Below are 16,757 nucleotides of genomic sequence, written 5' to 3'. Positions count from 1 at the left end.
TGCAATGCCACCTCAAATTCTCAAAAGACCAAAAGAAAAAAAAATAATGCATTAACAGATTAATACATTGTGAGAAAAATAAATTAAACTTATGCCATGTGATCAGACAGAATTTTAGGGTAGTGAGCCGGGGAAGGGTCAATAAAAAAACAGAATCCTGAAATGATAAATATGAAGACCGGAACGACTAAAGTTACAAAACTTATTAGTTCGACAAATTGTGTCAAATAAAACTCACATTTCAATAAAATAAATAATTGTTACATTGATTCCATGTGAAATTATTAAGTGTTTGACAATAACTTTATATATATTCTTAATAAATTATTAAGTGTTTCACAGTATTATATTTGGCTATTTGCACAATTTTTTGCTCACCAAACTATATAAAAATTATTATAGGTTATGTTAAATTCTGAAGCAAGATTAATTGTCTTTTTTTACTTAAGCATGATCGCATGCATATATAACTTGCATGTGTTTGTCAATAAGTAATTATCAATGCAGATCATTATATAAATTATAACCCGTCGTGTTTTATAAACAAACCAAGTAAATTTATTCTCCCCATCGACAGGCTCGATACTTTTTCCTTCTTGCATAAAACTATATAAAAGGACACTATTACCATAGACACGCTAGGCGCGTATCTACTTTTTTTAGGACAAAAGGCCTCAGGTATGGGAAGCGGGAACCTTGAATAAAATATAGGTTTAAATGTTTAATGTAACTTTTGTTGGTTATGTTTCACAATTTTTTTTGGTAGTAATAATTAAAAATTGTCAGTATATTTTTTTTATTTAAAAAATTAAAAATTATTTAATAAATAAAGAAAAAATAAATTTAAAATCACTAACAACAATCCTTACTTTCATATTATTATTATTTAAAAGGCTTAAAGTCATTATATAAAGTTAATTATTTTTTAAAAAATTAATATCACTCTGGGTTAATTCTATTTTTCAATTTTTTCATTTTGATACATTAAAATTTAAAAATTTAATTTTAGTTCTTTATGTTTTAAAATATATCATTTTGGTCATTTCTAAAATTTTAAAAATAAAAGTATTAATATTTTTAACCGAAAATTGAAAAAAAATACTAAAATAATACATTTTAAAAACATAAAGGACCTATGAAAATAAAACATAATAGATCAAAAAGTAAAATTAAACTTAAAATATATGTTACTATTATGTTTTAACATTTTAAGCTCTCCGTGGAAGAAGAAATGATAATTGATAAATAATTAGATATCTTAAACTTATGATTAAAGGTTTGATTTTCAAATTCGTGAATATAAAAAAATTACTGAAATAAATAAACTCCTTTAATAAATTACAGCATCTTAACACAATTTTTTTTTAATTTACCGAAAATACTCTTCGTTCGCAACATAAATGTAATTTAGTATTGGTTTTAAAAGATTTGAAATGAGGAATGAAATTGATATGGTATGATGTAAAATGTATTTGCTTTTTTCTTCGTTTGGCTTTATATATATGGCACAGAAGCTATGAATCATCGAATCTTAGAACCAAAATCTATTTTCATCTAGCCTAATATTTTTTATTTGATTTCTTTAATAACATTAAAGAAATCATACAATCTCACCTCGAAAAGGAAATTGGAATTCTTTACTAATTTTATCGATAATTTAAACAAGTCATAAAGAAAAACGATTACTAACGCTTTTTGCAGTATGATTTTAGTGGGCGTGAGTGGTTCTTCCACTTCCTATAAAGGAAGTAATGTGGTGGGGTATAAATAATTTCAACACACGCGATAGATACCACGTGAAATGGCTGACTCCTCTCAGCTGATAATTGCTGCTTTTTATATATAATGTCACATTTTCCTGTCCTGAGGTTTTGTTGTAGTGTGTGTCATGATTATCTTCTTTGTTGCTTATCTTTTGCATGCCTTTTGATCTGTTAAAATGATGTAGCAGTGTTATGCTTTGGTTTGCAAATAATTTTTTTAGTTTTGTTTAATTACGTGAATAAATCATGTGCTCTAATTGCTTTAGCTACATACATTAATGCTTTCGTTTTAGAACAGGATATAAATTATACTGTAAGTCGTTGAAACACTTAAACTTTTTTTTTCTAATAAGTAAAATAATAATAAAAATTATCTAAATATAATAATATTTTAAATTTTTAATTGTATTCAATTGATATTTTTAAAAATTCAAATAAAAATATATAAATGTAATTAAGAAAATAGAGAAAATTAGTAATACTTAATAAATCAAAATTTTCATTAATTTTGTAAGTTATACTTCTCATTTAACGAGCCTTACTCGTATTTTTGTTGTTTTCAATCTTTTTTAGTTAACGATAAAAGTGTGTTATAAACACATGTTTAGTTGTAGTACTTCCATGGAATTTATGGAATTTGTGTTTTAGTCAGCTATTTTAGTCCCTCTAACTTTATTATGGCAACAGGAAAACACTTTTCAAAATAACTTTGTGTTGTACAGCATGTGCAAAAACCATAGTAACAAGACCCCTTTATACTCCACATAACTCTCATTCATCATCAAATGCTTTATCCACGAAATATTGTTTGCCCTTTTGGTTGTACAGTTTTGAAAAACAATTTAAACACTACAATCTATTCTTGTGCAATTTTATTTTCCTCACCACTAATAAAAAGTCTAAATGCATGAGCTCACACCACAGAATAACCCTAACAAACTTTTATATCCTCGTATATTATAGGTCCTTTCTCCCAACAAAAAATAAATAAATGGTTGATATTAAAATTAAAATTAATTAAAATAATATTTACTATACAAATTTAACTTGTCTTATATCTAACGTTATTATTAGAAATATTTCTTATATTGATCGATATATTGATAATTAATTGTTTGTACGAGATAGTTAATTTTTAAAGTGCCGCTTAACTTATTCCACTCCACTCATTCTCACTAAATCATACAACGTAATTGCTTGGTTGCTTTTGTATTCAGTCTTTTTTATTCGCACTCCATTGTTTATATGGGTCATGTTACTTCATCTTTGAATATGAAAGATTTATTTTTATAAAAAAATATATTCTTCGCATATTATTATATTCTGCATTATTCGTAAACTACCTGATGGTTGAACTCCATGCATGTATATATATAGTATATGGGGGGCAATTAATATGTTTGCATTGGAAGGGAGATTATTAAAAGAAAGTTTAACTAAGGGCAATAAATTTGAAAAAGTAAAGCAAGGTGTCCAACATAAGACCATGAATTCAACCTCGCATCCGGCGGCATTATCAAAAGGTCCAAGCATAAGCATACACTTAAATGCTTAGCTTTAGTATGCAATGCAATAATTTACGATCGTAATATTAGACTCTCTTGTGGGAATTGAATAGGTAAAGATAGGCCACCAACGCATAACTATGACAGACAGAAAGATGCTTAGCTTTAGTATTTGACTTGACTAGACTTGTTCCATTTTTTTGTGTATTCAATGTTCAAACTCCTTTATTTTGGTGCAACATTGCAGGATCAACATTTTTGGCCTAACATGAATGTCTAAGTGTCTAACATATTATGTTGCATGCTAGAGTCTTGAATATATTTTAAACGTCAAAGCGATATATGAAAGTTTCAAACCAGTTCGAGGCAAAAACTTAATCGCATTAATGAGATGTTCTCGTTATATTAGTCCGAAGGAAGTAAGTTGCTTGACAATTGACATCAAAAGATTTTTCAATATTTTAGGTATATATTATTATTATTTAATCAAATCAATGGAACCGACTATATGTTGGAAACGCATATAAATATATAATAACATTAATATTTTCTAATTAATTGTTGCTTTTCATCTATTATTAAAAATTTATAATTCACTAATTTTTAATATATATTTGAATTCCTTTTGTAATGTTACCGATTGTAATTTTTTTTGTCATACGATTTTGCCGATGATTGTCTTACACAAATATTATATTTATACTTTTAAAAAAAATTGTTTCACGAGGAGAATGATAGAAATAGAAGTATATAATAAGCCATGTTACAGTTTTGACCTTGGCAAGTTGACAGCATTTACATTTCTTAATAATTGTAGCTTTATAATCTTACGAGTCAAACAGGTATAACTCCAATCCAATGCTTTGATGACATCATGTTATAAGATCCTGATTCACAGGGACAAATATGTCATTTCACACAAAAGCGAGTAACAGCGTTGCGCCGTGGCCGCAGACTTTTATGGAATGCGACTAGACTACTGCGTTCTCAGCTTCCCTTGCCAAAATATCGAACGTAATATTCACACTCAAATTAATCTCCCAGACGCGGTCCATATTAGTACCTTTAATTAAAGTTTTTCCCCCCCTGTATACTTTAACAAAAGGTAAATTTATACTGTTAATATAAGAAATAATTTTTCATAATTATTATTCTGAGAATTTATCTTGAACCTTTTATTTAATAATTTAATACATATTGTCAATTTTTAAATTGTCAATCAATAAAAAGATATAATAAATATGATTTTTAAGTTAATCAGTATAAAAATCAATAAATTGAATATATTTATTAATTTTGTAATTTTTTAATCAAGCATATTTCTCAAAATACATGGTGAGAATTCATAATTGAATATTTGACAACATATTAAAAGAATTCAAATATCTATAATTGTGTTGGACTTTATTAATAAAGAAAGTTGCTATTAATGTATACACTATTTGTTTATTTAATATTTTTACAATTTATTCCTTGACAAAACTTTAAGGAATTTATTAGAGCATATAAATGCTTTAAAAAAGAAACAAAAATGTTCCTTGGAGGATATACTACTAGCAGAACTACATGATACAGAATTGGCATCTCTCCGTAATTATAAGAAAAAAACAAGGGCAAATCGTCAAACAGCAAGTACCAACTTGAGAGTTTAGACCCACCTCTTTAAATACACCCCCTAGCCATATGACTAGATCCATTCAATTCGCAATATCTCCTCCAACTCCTTGACGCTATCTGCAGCAGAATCGTTCATTAATTCATTCATTCGACAAAACCTTGAGCAATTGACGATGATGCAGATCAGCTCCACCGTACCAGCCCACAACCTTCACAAGTTCCAAGCAATAAGGTGCCCCAGCTTCAGCTTCAGATGCCAACAAGCTTCCTCTTCCACCTTTCAGAAGCCCTTCATCTCCACCGAGTCAACTCGCTTGCACCTCGCCAACCTCCACAAACTCCTCGAGACCCAGAAGCCCGAGGTCCCTCCACCCACCCAAATCCAACACCACCAGCCAATCATTAACGATCCAAAGGAAAAGAAAGGAAGAAGCTTTCTGGAGGGTCTCAACTTGGCCAGGCTATGGCCGGAGATGAAAGCCACCGATGAAATGTCCCCGCGCCACCTCAAACGCCTCCAGCGCCTCCTCTCCATGACGGCGGAGTATTCCCCGAGGAACATCCTCGGCGGCCGCTGGAGAGAATACCACGGCAGCAACGACTGGAAAGGGATGTTGGACCCTCTCGACGAGAATCTCCGGCGAGAGGTCGTCCGCTACGGCGAATTCGTCCAAGCCGCGTATCAAGCCTTCCATTCAGACCCCGCCATGTCAACGGAGGAGCCGCCACACACCCAACACGTGGCACTTCCCGATAGATCCTACCGAATGACCAAAAGCCTCTACGCCACGTCATCCATTGGTTTACCCAAATGGGTAGATGACGTGGCACCGGATCTAGGATGGATGACCCAACGATCAAGTTGGGTGGGATATGTAGCCGTTTGCGAGGACAGGAGAGAGATAACACGAATGGGAAGAAGAGACATTGTGATCTCTCTCAGGGGAACTTCCACGTGTCTAGAATGGGCCGAAAATCTCAGGGCTCATATGATTGACATGCCCGACAACGATAGCTCAGAAGAAGCCCAAGGAAAGCCCAAAGTGGAGTGTGGGTTCATGAGCTTGTACAAAACAAAAGGAGCACAAGTGCCAAGTCTAGCAGAATCCGTAGTAGAAGAAGTGAGGAGACTGATCGATCTATACAAAGGTGAAGAGTTGAGCATCAGTGTGATAGGGCACAGCCTTGGGGCGACGCTAGCCTTATTGGTGGCTGAGGAGATAAGCACGTGTTGCCCCCAAGTGCCACCCGTGGCTGTTTTTTCCTTCGGTGGGCCTCGCGTGGGTAACAAGGCCTTTGGGGATCGCTTAGCTGCCAAAAACGTCAAGGTGCTGAGAATAGTGAACTCGCAAGACGTGATTACTAGGGTTCCAGGGATCTTCGTGAGCGAAGAGCTTGAACAGAAAATACGGAACGTTGGTGGGGGTGTGTTGGAGGAGAACACGCCCTTAGCATACTCGCACGTGGGAACAGAGCTGCGTGTGCACACCAAGATGTCGCCATATCTTAAGCCCGATGCTGACATGGCGTGTTGTCATGACTTGGAGGCTTACTTGCACTTGGTGGATGGGTTCTTGGCCTCCAATTGTCCTTTCAGATCCAATGCTAAGAGAAGCTTGGCTAGGTTAATGCAAGACCAAAGTGCCAATGTAAAGAAGTTGTATACTAGCAAGGCAAAATCCCTCACTGTCAATCTTAGTAGGCAGGGATCTATGTCTATGTCTAATTGTTTGCCTAGTCCATCTTAATCAAAACTCATATGCTTCCCTTTTACTTTGCTTATTATTTATTTTCTTTCCCAGAATTTTCACCTGATATAGAATAGGAAATTAATACTCACACACCCGAAATACTTATTAAAACACATGGTAAGAGAGACAAACGACAAAACGTATAAATATTATAAGTAATATAATGTGATAACAAAAATCACTGAGAAATTATGAGTATCAGATACATGTTTGAAAAACAATACGTGTCTCCAAGCATCATAATTTCACAAGGAAAAAAAAAATCAAGTTTTGTCTTCCCATACAACTTACGTCAATAGAAAGTTGGATTGTATCAGATGGTTGTGATTGTTCTAGTAATTGTATATAACATTTTTTAATATCGCACACAAATCAATTATACTCTACAAAATTACATTAATACCATAAAAAATGATTTATTGTTTACATTCACTTGAAAATTATTAATTATTTCTCACTATAAAAACTAAACTAAACACATTTTAAATGAATAAAAAAAAATCCAAACACACACTAATGATTGCCAAGTTAAAAACTGATCTAGCATAGTGGCCACATTGAGACACCAATACATTAAATTATATAATCAATCCATTAAATTGTATAATCAATACATTATTTATGGGTCACTATTATTATTGATTGATGTATCTATGAAGGTGAGAGTTTACTAATATTGTGTGACATTATTGGTAGATAGTTTTGTTCGTTAAGCATGTGATTATAGGTTTAATTTTTAACTAGTATGTATGAAAAATATTTATTAAGAGATATTAATTTATTAAATATAAGTCATTATCTTGAAAGATTAGTTTTTGGTGTTTAGTTAGGATTATGTTGAGCCCCACAAAAGGTGAGGGTTTATATTGCTATGTTTTCAAATTTATATAAATCAATTTATTTATTGAGGTTATTTTGTTAGATTATAGATAAGCCAGAAAGAAACGTGCATTTGTAGGTAAGATATTGTGTCAAGTAATTTTAGTGCACTGAATATCCTCCAATTTACCCTTTACATGTTTAATAATGGGTCTTGTGGACTTCTCTTTGCATTATTAATTTCAAAAGTTAATTTTAAATTCAAATCTATACTTATCTATCCCTCGGGGGATTTGTTTCAAAATGGTTTTTGAACATGGGATGGGAGAGAGACTCCTATTGGTTTTCAAACATTCAAATAATGTTATTCAATAGAGTTTAATAGCTCAGTATTTAAATAATTAACAGTAAAATATAATTTATGGTATTCTATTTCTGAAGAGGACAAAAGAATTTTTCTTTTATTTGAGAAAATTTCATTGACATGCCTAAAAAATCTCGCGCACTTAATTTTGTCCAAGCAATACTGCGATCACAAATTCAAAAAGACACGCATAATTACTTCCTTCCCTTTCACTATCATATTTTATTGCCTTCAAAGATTATTTCCAATTTTTCAAAGCCATGCATGATTACTTCCTTCTCTTCTTCACTATATCATCAGTGTAATGATCACTAGTGTTGAAGGGCTTAGTTGCATTTTTTTCCTTCTTTTTAGTTTTAGATTTATTGTTATTGTATTTTCTTAAAAAAATGATTATTTTTTTAATTTAATTATATAAATGAGAATTTATAGGTTTTAATAGAAAATAAAGGAAGTATATTAAGTTTACAAAATTTACAAATAAAAAATAATAATCTAAACTAAAATAACCCAGATACAGTTAAATAATATTAAACTCTCCAAAACAGGCTTCTCTCGGTTCAACAGACTGGATTAGTAATACTTTCTGTTATGTAACATCATCTCTCCGTTGTAGTCTAGTTGGTCAGGATATTCGGCTCTCACCCGAAAGACCCGGGTTCAAGTCCCGGCAACGGAATTTTCTTTTGGTTTTTTCCTTTCTTTCTTATGTGTACTGTTCGCTTCCAAAAGTGAGTGGCGGTCATTATAAATACTGGGGGCATATGACACTTTTCATTGTTGCCGTGTTGTTATATGCTGAGGGAGTGAGGACAATCATAATCTTCGTAGATTGAGAAGATGAAGGGGCATTCACCCCACATGCACGGATCTGCTTTATGTGATGCTACTCTTCATTCATACATTTACGTGTACGTCATATTATTCATAGCCCATAAAATAAAAATAATAATGGTCAAAAAAATTAGGCACATAAATAAAGGAGTGGCATCATATCAATCATTCACAATTTTGCGGGTGAATGAGTGAGTGGTTTGGCTTCTAGTTTTTATTCGCACCTGAAAATCGTGCAATTGAGCTCACGGAGTATCTATCCATAATTTCAACCTACCCACCAATTTCTACATATAAAGTAGTATTCTATATTCCGCTCTCACCAACACTATTCCAGCGACCACCTCGTTGATCAATATCTTCAATTATAATGTTATGTCGTGTTTGAAAGTGAGATGTTTATTTTTATGGAATAATGACAAAAACAATTCCGATCATACATACAATGATACATTATAAGTTGTTAAAACTAAATATTTATCAGTTGCAATTTTGTTAGAGAGGCTTAATTAGGCCCAATCATATATAGTAACTCTCACGTAACAGTGCTAAATTTCAAACTCAATTTTTTTTTATATAAAAAGTATAATATGACAAATTACTATTAAATATAAATTATGTATATTAGCATTAGTTTATTTTTCTTTTGTCGGTAAAAAAGGATACCAGAAATACCAAGATAATACAGGATTTAGAGAGATTGACATATAATCTGTTCCTAGCTACTTCCTACATGATGTTTCCATGATATTAGAGCTCACGACATTTCTCAAATCCATGTACCCAACCCGATATTACATGCCCCATAATTAACTAAGACTAAGCATTTTCCAGCCCTCCCAACAAAGTATATAAACGCAACGTACTCATAAGCAGCCAACAACTATCAGAATCACAAGCATTGAAGGCATATCAAGGGATTTGAATACCACTCAAAATAAGAGAGCGAAAAATCTTTAATTTTAGCTTCCAATTATGCCCAAAATTTGAATTTTATGGTCACCACCGCCGAATCCAGATGAACATCTTTTTGCTGAAAAATAATGTAGTTCCCGTGACACCACACAAACATTTGTTTACTTTAACCCCCTTTTTAAACATTTTTCTTGATCATTCCCTACCCTTTATTTCACCTTTTTCATTCTAACACGAGAAAAACTATTGTCTTGCATGGGTTATGGATTATGATAACGATCGGTTTATTTCCCGTCTTTCTTACATGCTTATTTTACACGTGTTTGTTAATAAAGGTATTAACAACTTGGATTAAAGTATATTAATAATTTAAGAAGGTTTAGTTTTTATTTTTTTTGTAGTTTTGTCTTATATAAGTTGTATGGAGTAACAAATAAATACTCTCTTCAAAAAACAAATAAATACTAAAATTCATTAACCATATAATTACATGGTAATTTATCATATATATAAAAGAAATTTTTATTATCCTCCTCTTAATTATTGGTTGGTTATTTTAGTTGCAGGGAATTGAAGGAGAATGTTATCAAAATCGATTAAGATTGACCCATTCAATCAAGAACTATTAATTCAATCGGTCTGAATTAGCTATTGAACTATAACAACTATAAATTGGTTGATGCATGTTTGACCCGACCGAATTTTCAAAGTGAGTATAATGTGAAAAGTTTTAAACTTTCTATGGTATAATAAGAATTTTATAACTTTTTAAAATATGAAATTTCCATGTTATGATCTTTTGTTCCTTCAAAAAAAAAATTATGATCTTTTTCAACAAATTAATGACACAATAATACATTGATTTAGTATGTTGGTTGAGTTTATATGTCTCATAACATTTAAAAAGAAGAAGAGATTAAATTTAGAATCAGTGAAAAAAATACCTTTTCTCACATACTGAAAGGAACTGTGGGAAGGGGGCGTGTATTTTTTATTTATTTAAATGTTAAATTTTGGTAAGAAATTATAGATATTGGAACAAAAAATAAGGTAAAATAAAGAGACTGTATCTATAAAAGAAAATGCTAATAGTTACAAAAAAAAATCGTAAAAAAAAACGCACCAAGGTTTATTTCCGTGAAATTTTTCTTTAATTTTATCATTATCTTCATCAAGATTTGTTTTTACAAAAAATCATCACCATAAATGTTGTAATTAGTATGATTCGTGCAAAAAAAAAAATGGTACTAAACAGCACTGCTCATCTATAAAAAAATCAAGATGGATGCAATGCAATACAAAGATGTCCGGAAAGGGAAGCATTGCACGAAACTTCTCTAATGCCTATATTTTTTTTCTCTGAGAAAAGAGAAGATAACGATTGATAGATCCGATTGAAACAAAGTCACATGGTAAGAGGAGATGAGGTGTATTGGGCTATTGGCACTTACGCAAAAGCTAAAAAAAAGAGTAATTAATGTTGCGCAAAAGAGACTTTAATAAAATAAAATTTGAAAAACAATTAAAAAAAACTAACGTTGTGCAAGAGAATGTATTAGACATGAGGAAAAAAAATGTTGTCGAGAAAACTTTATATTTTTAACATTACCACTGACTCATACGTTCTCTATGGAGTATCCTAAATTTCTCAAACATACATAATGTTGTAGTACCTTATCATTGACCACTTTTTTTTTTTTATCAGCCAAACAAGATCATATATAAATATATATGGGCATAAGAAATACCCGAAAGAAATACATGAGTCGGGATAAAAAAGTGCAACAAACAAAACACCCCGACATAGTTTTGGAAAACAAGATCAATGATCACTCTAAATTTAGTTTTGAAAAACATCCTTTCTTTTTTGCAATCTCCATGACTATAAATATTATATTGTTATTCATTCTTTTTTGCTACTTCAAGTGAGTGAAACTCAAAATCTTGAGTTGACCTATCATTAATTATTAGCCACAGTAAATAATGTTTGTACAGACCAAACATCACATCACAAGAAAAAATGTAAGTACCATAAGCAAAAGCTCGATAAAGTATTTTAGATTTTTTCACTTCAACAATAAAAAAAATTATCCAAATAATATAACTTCAAAATTATTTATCCAAATTATATAAATCGCTATTTAAGGCAAAAAATCAATTTTTTCAAATTAATTTCTCACCTTCATTTTTTTTTCATTGTAAATTTTGCAATTATAGTATATTTTTCATTTTTATATTTATATTTTATAATCTTAATAAAAAATCAAAATAGAAGTTAACAAAGTACGTATGAATGAAAAAAGTACTTATATTTTAAAAAACATTTTTTTAATAAAATAAGAATTTTTTTATAATCTAATATAGATTTCTTGCATTGACCGGACTGACGCTAAACTTCACGGTAAAAAAAAAAATAATAATCGATTTTGGAGAAATTTATTTCTCACCTTAAATAATGATTTTTATTATTTATGTAAATAATTTTTGGATTGAATTATTTGGATAATTTTTTTATTTTTTGTATTACTGGGGGTGAAAGATTTACATTTTTACATTTCTTGTGTTCCTCTAAGTTTAGAGCTTAGAAGGATTTTTTTTTTTTTTTATGTTGACACTCTTTAAAAAAAGGAGAAGAAATTGTAAGTCGGAGAATAGTAATTCATCACTGGAATGGTGAAGAAGTAGTGGTGCGTGTCAATGAATATGCATTTTAAGGATAATACGTAAAGGATATAATTAAACTCTCATTTATTATTTTGGGAAAAAAAATGTAAATTATATTAAATCTAAAATGATACAATAATAAATGGAGACATATCCCGCAAAGAAAATAAAAAATTCCCTTAATATAAGAAGACCTATATCAAGATGTTAAAACAAATAAAATAACTATCTATGTAATATTAAACTCTAATTTATTATTATTATTAGAATAAATGATTCTTCTCTCATTAAAATCTAATATTTTCTTTCTTGATAGAGTCAAGTATATGACAATTTTACTCCATTTCAAATTTTTTCGTTATAGTTACATTAACTTTTGATATGTTAAAATATACTTTATTACCAATTATCATCTTTAATAGAGGTAATTATTACCCTATTCTTTCTTTCTGTGTTTATATATATATATATATATATATATATATATATATATATATATATATATATATATATATATATATGACACTTTATTTTATTTTATTTTATTCTTTTGTTAAGAATTATTTAATGACTAATATTTTTTATTTTAAAATATACAATTTTCTCGTTTAATATATAGAAATACACCACACACTTTCGCCATGCTTATATTTTCTAAAAAAAATCTAATAACTTATACTATTAAAGAAAAATTGTGTAACCAAACAAATCATTTATTAATATATTTGTGCATTTTACAAAAAAAAATGTTACTAAGTTATTTAATTTTTATAATAAATTATTTCTTCATCGAAATCATTTATTGTAAAAAATATATATATAATCCATAAATAAATAATGCCGGCACCGAGAAAAATGCGATGAAAAATGTGAGAAAAGCAAAGCGAGTACGCAAATGTTTCTCTCTGCATAGGAAGGAGAGGAGAAAGACGAACAAGTTGGACTGATTCGAAAGAAAGCATTCCTTAACACACACTCTGCCTCTCTCTTTCTTTCTCTTTGGGTCGTAATCCTTGTCGTTTTATTATATTCCTCTGCGGTGCGGCCAATCAACCAACCAGCACAAGAAACATATTATGCAGAGGTCGTGGAGTGGTAGTGTTTGGCGTAAGACATCGACATCGTTATCCTTGACGCCCGACAACATGGACTCCGACCAACACCTACCCACATACGATCCCCTCTCCCACGTTGCCCAGAGAGACCTCTCTCGTCTCAGATCAGCTCAAAACGCCGTCCATCTTATCCCTCTCCTCGTTCTCCTCTGCGCCGTCATCCTCTGGTTCTTCTCTGCTCCCACTTCTTCACCCAACAACCACTCTTCATAAATAAATCAAGGTCAACCAAATCTCCCCAATTTCTCTTCTCTTCTTTACTTGTTAACGCCTCTAAAAATCTTATTTTTCCGATTTCAGATTTGATGGACTATTTCAGACTATGGTCAACGTTTGATTCATTATACACGGAGGTCAGCGTATATGTATGTATTAGGTTGACTTTTCTACGAGTCTCGTGAAGGAAGCTACAGTGAAGAAAATCAGACCTGATGCCAGAAGAATTTTTTTTTTTTGTCATATATCATGTACTTGCCCTGGAATCTAGATAGAAAATTTATCGGATTGTGTTGTAATAGATTGGTGTATGTTTATTCATTCAGACCCTCTTCAATTTTGACTCTATTACAAAACTTTTTTGCTTTATTCGAAGGAAAGCTCATGTTTTAAGTGGAGAACTTACGGTTATTAAACAAATTTATGCAATTGCTTTTACAACAAAGGGGATAGAAAGAGGAATGCGAGATAACATGATTACTATGATAGAGAGATAAATTAATGTTAGAAAGTGTTCTAACAAATGTTGTCTGATTTTAAGTGTATTTGGAATAACTCTAAATGCATCTGTTGTTCGTGTTACAGCTTTATGGTATTAGAGGTACTGTATTGTTTTTCACTAAGCAAAATCTCAAGTGATTCAATTATTAAATCTCCAATAATTGGTAAAAGTATACTAGATTTTCTTTTGGCAAGCCAATCATCAGGAAACAGAAAAATGGAGAAGTTCACATAAAGTGTTGAATGTACTTATTAAGGATCGGTTAAATACAATGTTTATAACCTATTGAGTAACGAACATAACTAACTCTCTTTACCCCCATCAAATGCAGTATCCATATTGAACAGAAATGAAACTCTCTCTATTCCCTGACAACTCCATCTTTCATTGTGCTTGCCATTGCCAGCCTTGCTTTGTCTTCTTTATAGACCCTCACAAGTAAAATTTGTATGCTCCAGCAATGGCCCGAGCCTGACTAGCTTAGGTATGACAATATTGTTCCTAACAGAACACACCAATGGGTTCTCCCACTGCAAAACGGAACCTACGAGGTTTGCACGAATGGTTAGTGGAAATACACGGGGCCATCTTTCAGCGCCATATGACCTGAAAGCTTCTTCCACAGATGGGTCTTCAGAATTGATGGCTCTGGCAAGCTTTTTAGCAAGAACCACTGAATCCTCAAGTGCACAACAAGCTCCTTGCCCAAGATTTGGGGTCATTGGATGCCATGCATCTCCAACCACCACAACTCTTCCTGCAGAAGCAGAAGGACTTATGGCTGGCCAAAGCCACCTATCTACTAATGGAGTCTTAATGACAGTGTCATCCGGCGTAGAATCCACTATGTTCAATAGCTCTGAAGGCCAATTCTTCACCAGTTCCTTAGCTTGCTTCTTCAGCTCCAATGAATCAGTTATTTTTGGACCTACCATTGAACATAGTCAACTATTTGTCACAATAAGATGGCATATCAATGCAAGTTGCAATTATGAACTCAGTGATTTAACGATGCATTTTTTTTTTGTTTAAATTAAGAACCTGCAGATGGACTATTGAAGCAGATGAACCAGTAAACTTTGGTTGGAGAAACAGGAACAAATCCAGCGCGCAACCCTCTTCCGTAGATGTAATTCACTCTTGGTCCAAAAGGTTGTCCATCTGAATAAGACGCAAGTCCACGGAAAGCACAATGACCAACATACTTTGGCTCAGGAAACCCCATCCACTTAGCTATTGGTGATCGAATCCCATCGCACCCTATCACAATCTATTTAGAGATTAAATCAATTTACATTTCATGGCCAGAGCTTCATAATTGGCCATTACGTTTCTAATTCCAACATTTAGAAGGACACAGTAACACTAAGATTTCAATCATAGCCAATCATTTGATTGACTAAATATGTGATGAATGACTCCAAATTCGTGCAGCTAGAATTTTTTATTTTATTTTTAGCTAAGCTAATTACATCAAAATGACTAACCTTTGCAAGCAGCTTAGACCCATCCACAAGTTCCAACAAGGTATCCCCGTTTGGAGTGGCTTCAATCCTCTGTAATTGTGAAGAATATTGAATGGTATCCCGAGGTAGCTGACTAGCCAAGGTTTCCAAAAGCACTCTCCTCTCCACTGCACGTACCTCTTGGCTGCATTTCATCAGTCAACAAAGTTTATAGCCTAATACCAATAACTAAATACTTTGTGTAACGTGGATAATAAAAGTACAAAATTTAAATGCAATTTCTTAGGGATGTTTGTAGTGTTGTTCTCCAATCATCTCTAATTTGTGTCATAAATATTTACATTGAATGTAGCATAGGTTTCCACAGTAAAACTTCAATTCTAAACACCAGACACTCCTGCATTTAAGTTTTGTCCATAGTAAAATAAAATCCGAGACCACTATTCTATCCATACACCATATGGAACATACCTTTGATCCTCTTGTTTGAAATTGAAGGCGCGTAGTTCCCTCCCATCCACGGACTTCACCACCATCCTGTACAGCTGATATTGTGAACCAGATCAAGCTCAGCTGGTAAACACATTAAGAAAGAATGAAGCTTTTCCAAAAGGGCCATGGGATTAGAATCATGTTCATGTATATATACCCTTGAATTTCTAAGAATTGAGTTCTGAGGTCATTAGCTACTCCAATTGCATCGAGCACCCTCCATCCGTTTTTGAAAAGGGTGAGTGAAGTTCCACCTGTTCGAAGTGACTGTGCCTGCTCCAGCACCAGGGACCGAACTCCAAGCCTGATGCATAAATGAATGTAAGAGAATAATATATATTTAAAAGTGAATAAAAAAAGATTGGGGAGTTGCAAGTTGCAACCTATGAAGGGACAGAGCAGTTGCAAGGCCCGCGATCCCAGCACCCACTACCACGACTTGTTCCTCTCGGACATCAGTTTGAGATTGAGCCTTTATGGCTTTGTAGCTTCTGCGGGTGAACAATGTTTTGGTGTGAGTGTGAGATTTCAGAAAGGCAAAAGACGAGGTTGTTGTTGTAGCCATGATATGTTCAGTTCTGTTGTGATTGATTGCAGCCACGCCATATCATATGCATTACGGTCGTGGAAAGATAGGGGTGCGTAGTGTCCAGCCTTGGACCATAAAAACTAGTGGTCAATGTTTCTTAAATCTAAAAGATAAGTGTATGTTATTAAGTGATTATCTCATTCCA

The 16,757-nt window shown here is 32.2% G+C and overlaps 2 protein-coding genes, 1 long non-coding RNA gene and 1 other non-coding gene across 6 annotated transcripts; 3 read left to right on the top strand and 1 right to left on the bottom strand.

Moving 5' to 3' along the window:
- The first annotated feature begins 4,945 nt into the window (after window positions 1-4,945).
- Window positions 4,946-6,658, top strand: LOC114423425 (phospholipase A1-Ibeta2, chloroplastic). The gene has a single exon (XM_028390184.1). The coding sequence runs from the start codon at window positions 5,059-5,061 to the stop codon at window positions 6,631-6,633; it is 1,575 nt and encodes a 524-aa protein (XP_028245985.1). The 5' UTR covers window positions 4,946-5,058; the 3' UTR covers window positions 6,634-6,658.
- Window positions 6,659-8,425: 1,767 nt separating this feature from the next.
- Window positions 8,426-8,498, top strand: TRNAE-CUC. Its single transcript has one exon. It is a non-coding gene; the product is annotated as a tRNA-Glu (tRNA).
- Window positions 8,499-13,078: 4,580 nt separating this feature from the next.
- On the top strand, window positions 13,079-13,943 carry LOC114423418. The gene is made up of 2 exons (XR_003668840.1): window positions 13,079-13,570; window positions 13,648-13,943. It is a non-coding gene; the product is annotated as an uncharacterized LOC114423418 (long non-coding RNA).
- Window positions 13,944-14,266: 323 nt separating this feature from the next.
- LOC114423398 (monooxygenase 2) lies at window positions 14,267-16,700 on the bottom strand. 3 transcript variants are annotated; one of them, XM_028390149.1, is made up of 6 exons: window positions 16,407-16,700; window positions 16,181-16,327; window positions 16,003-16,068; window positions 15,553-15,715; window positions 15,107-15,335; window positions 14,267-14,993 (listed from the first exon to the last, which is right to left on the bottom strand). In XM_028390149.1, exons 1-6 carry the CDS (start codon window positions 16,586-16,588, stop codon window positions 14,488-14,490), a joined length of 1,293 nt encoding a protein of 430 aa, XP_028245950.1. In that variant the 5' UTR covers window positions 16,589-16,700; the 3' UTR covers window positions 14,267-14,487. The 3 variants fall into 3 exon arrangements, with proteins under 3 accessions (XP_028245950.1, XP_028245958.1, XP_028245966.1); XM_028390157.1 differs by having other exon boundaries at window positions 16,003-16,076; window positions 16,407-16,693; XM_028390165.1 differs by having other exon boundaries at window positions 16,003-16,104; window positions 16,407-16,471.
- Window positions 16,701-16,757: the final 57 nt, after the last annotated feature.

Source organism: Glycine soja, chromosome 1 (genome assembly GCF_004193775.1).
Source record: "Glycine soja cultivar W05 chromosome 1, ASM419377v2, whole genome shotgun sequence".
NCBI classification, from domain to species: Eukaryota; Viridiplantae; Streptophyta; class Magnoliopsida; order Fabales; family Fabaceae; genus Glycine; species Glycine soja.
The sequence above is the reverse complement of the archived record's forward strand: the minus strand, read 5'-3'. Positions and strand labels throughout refer to the sequence as shown.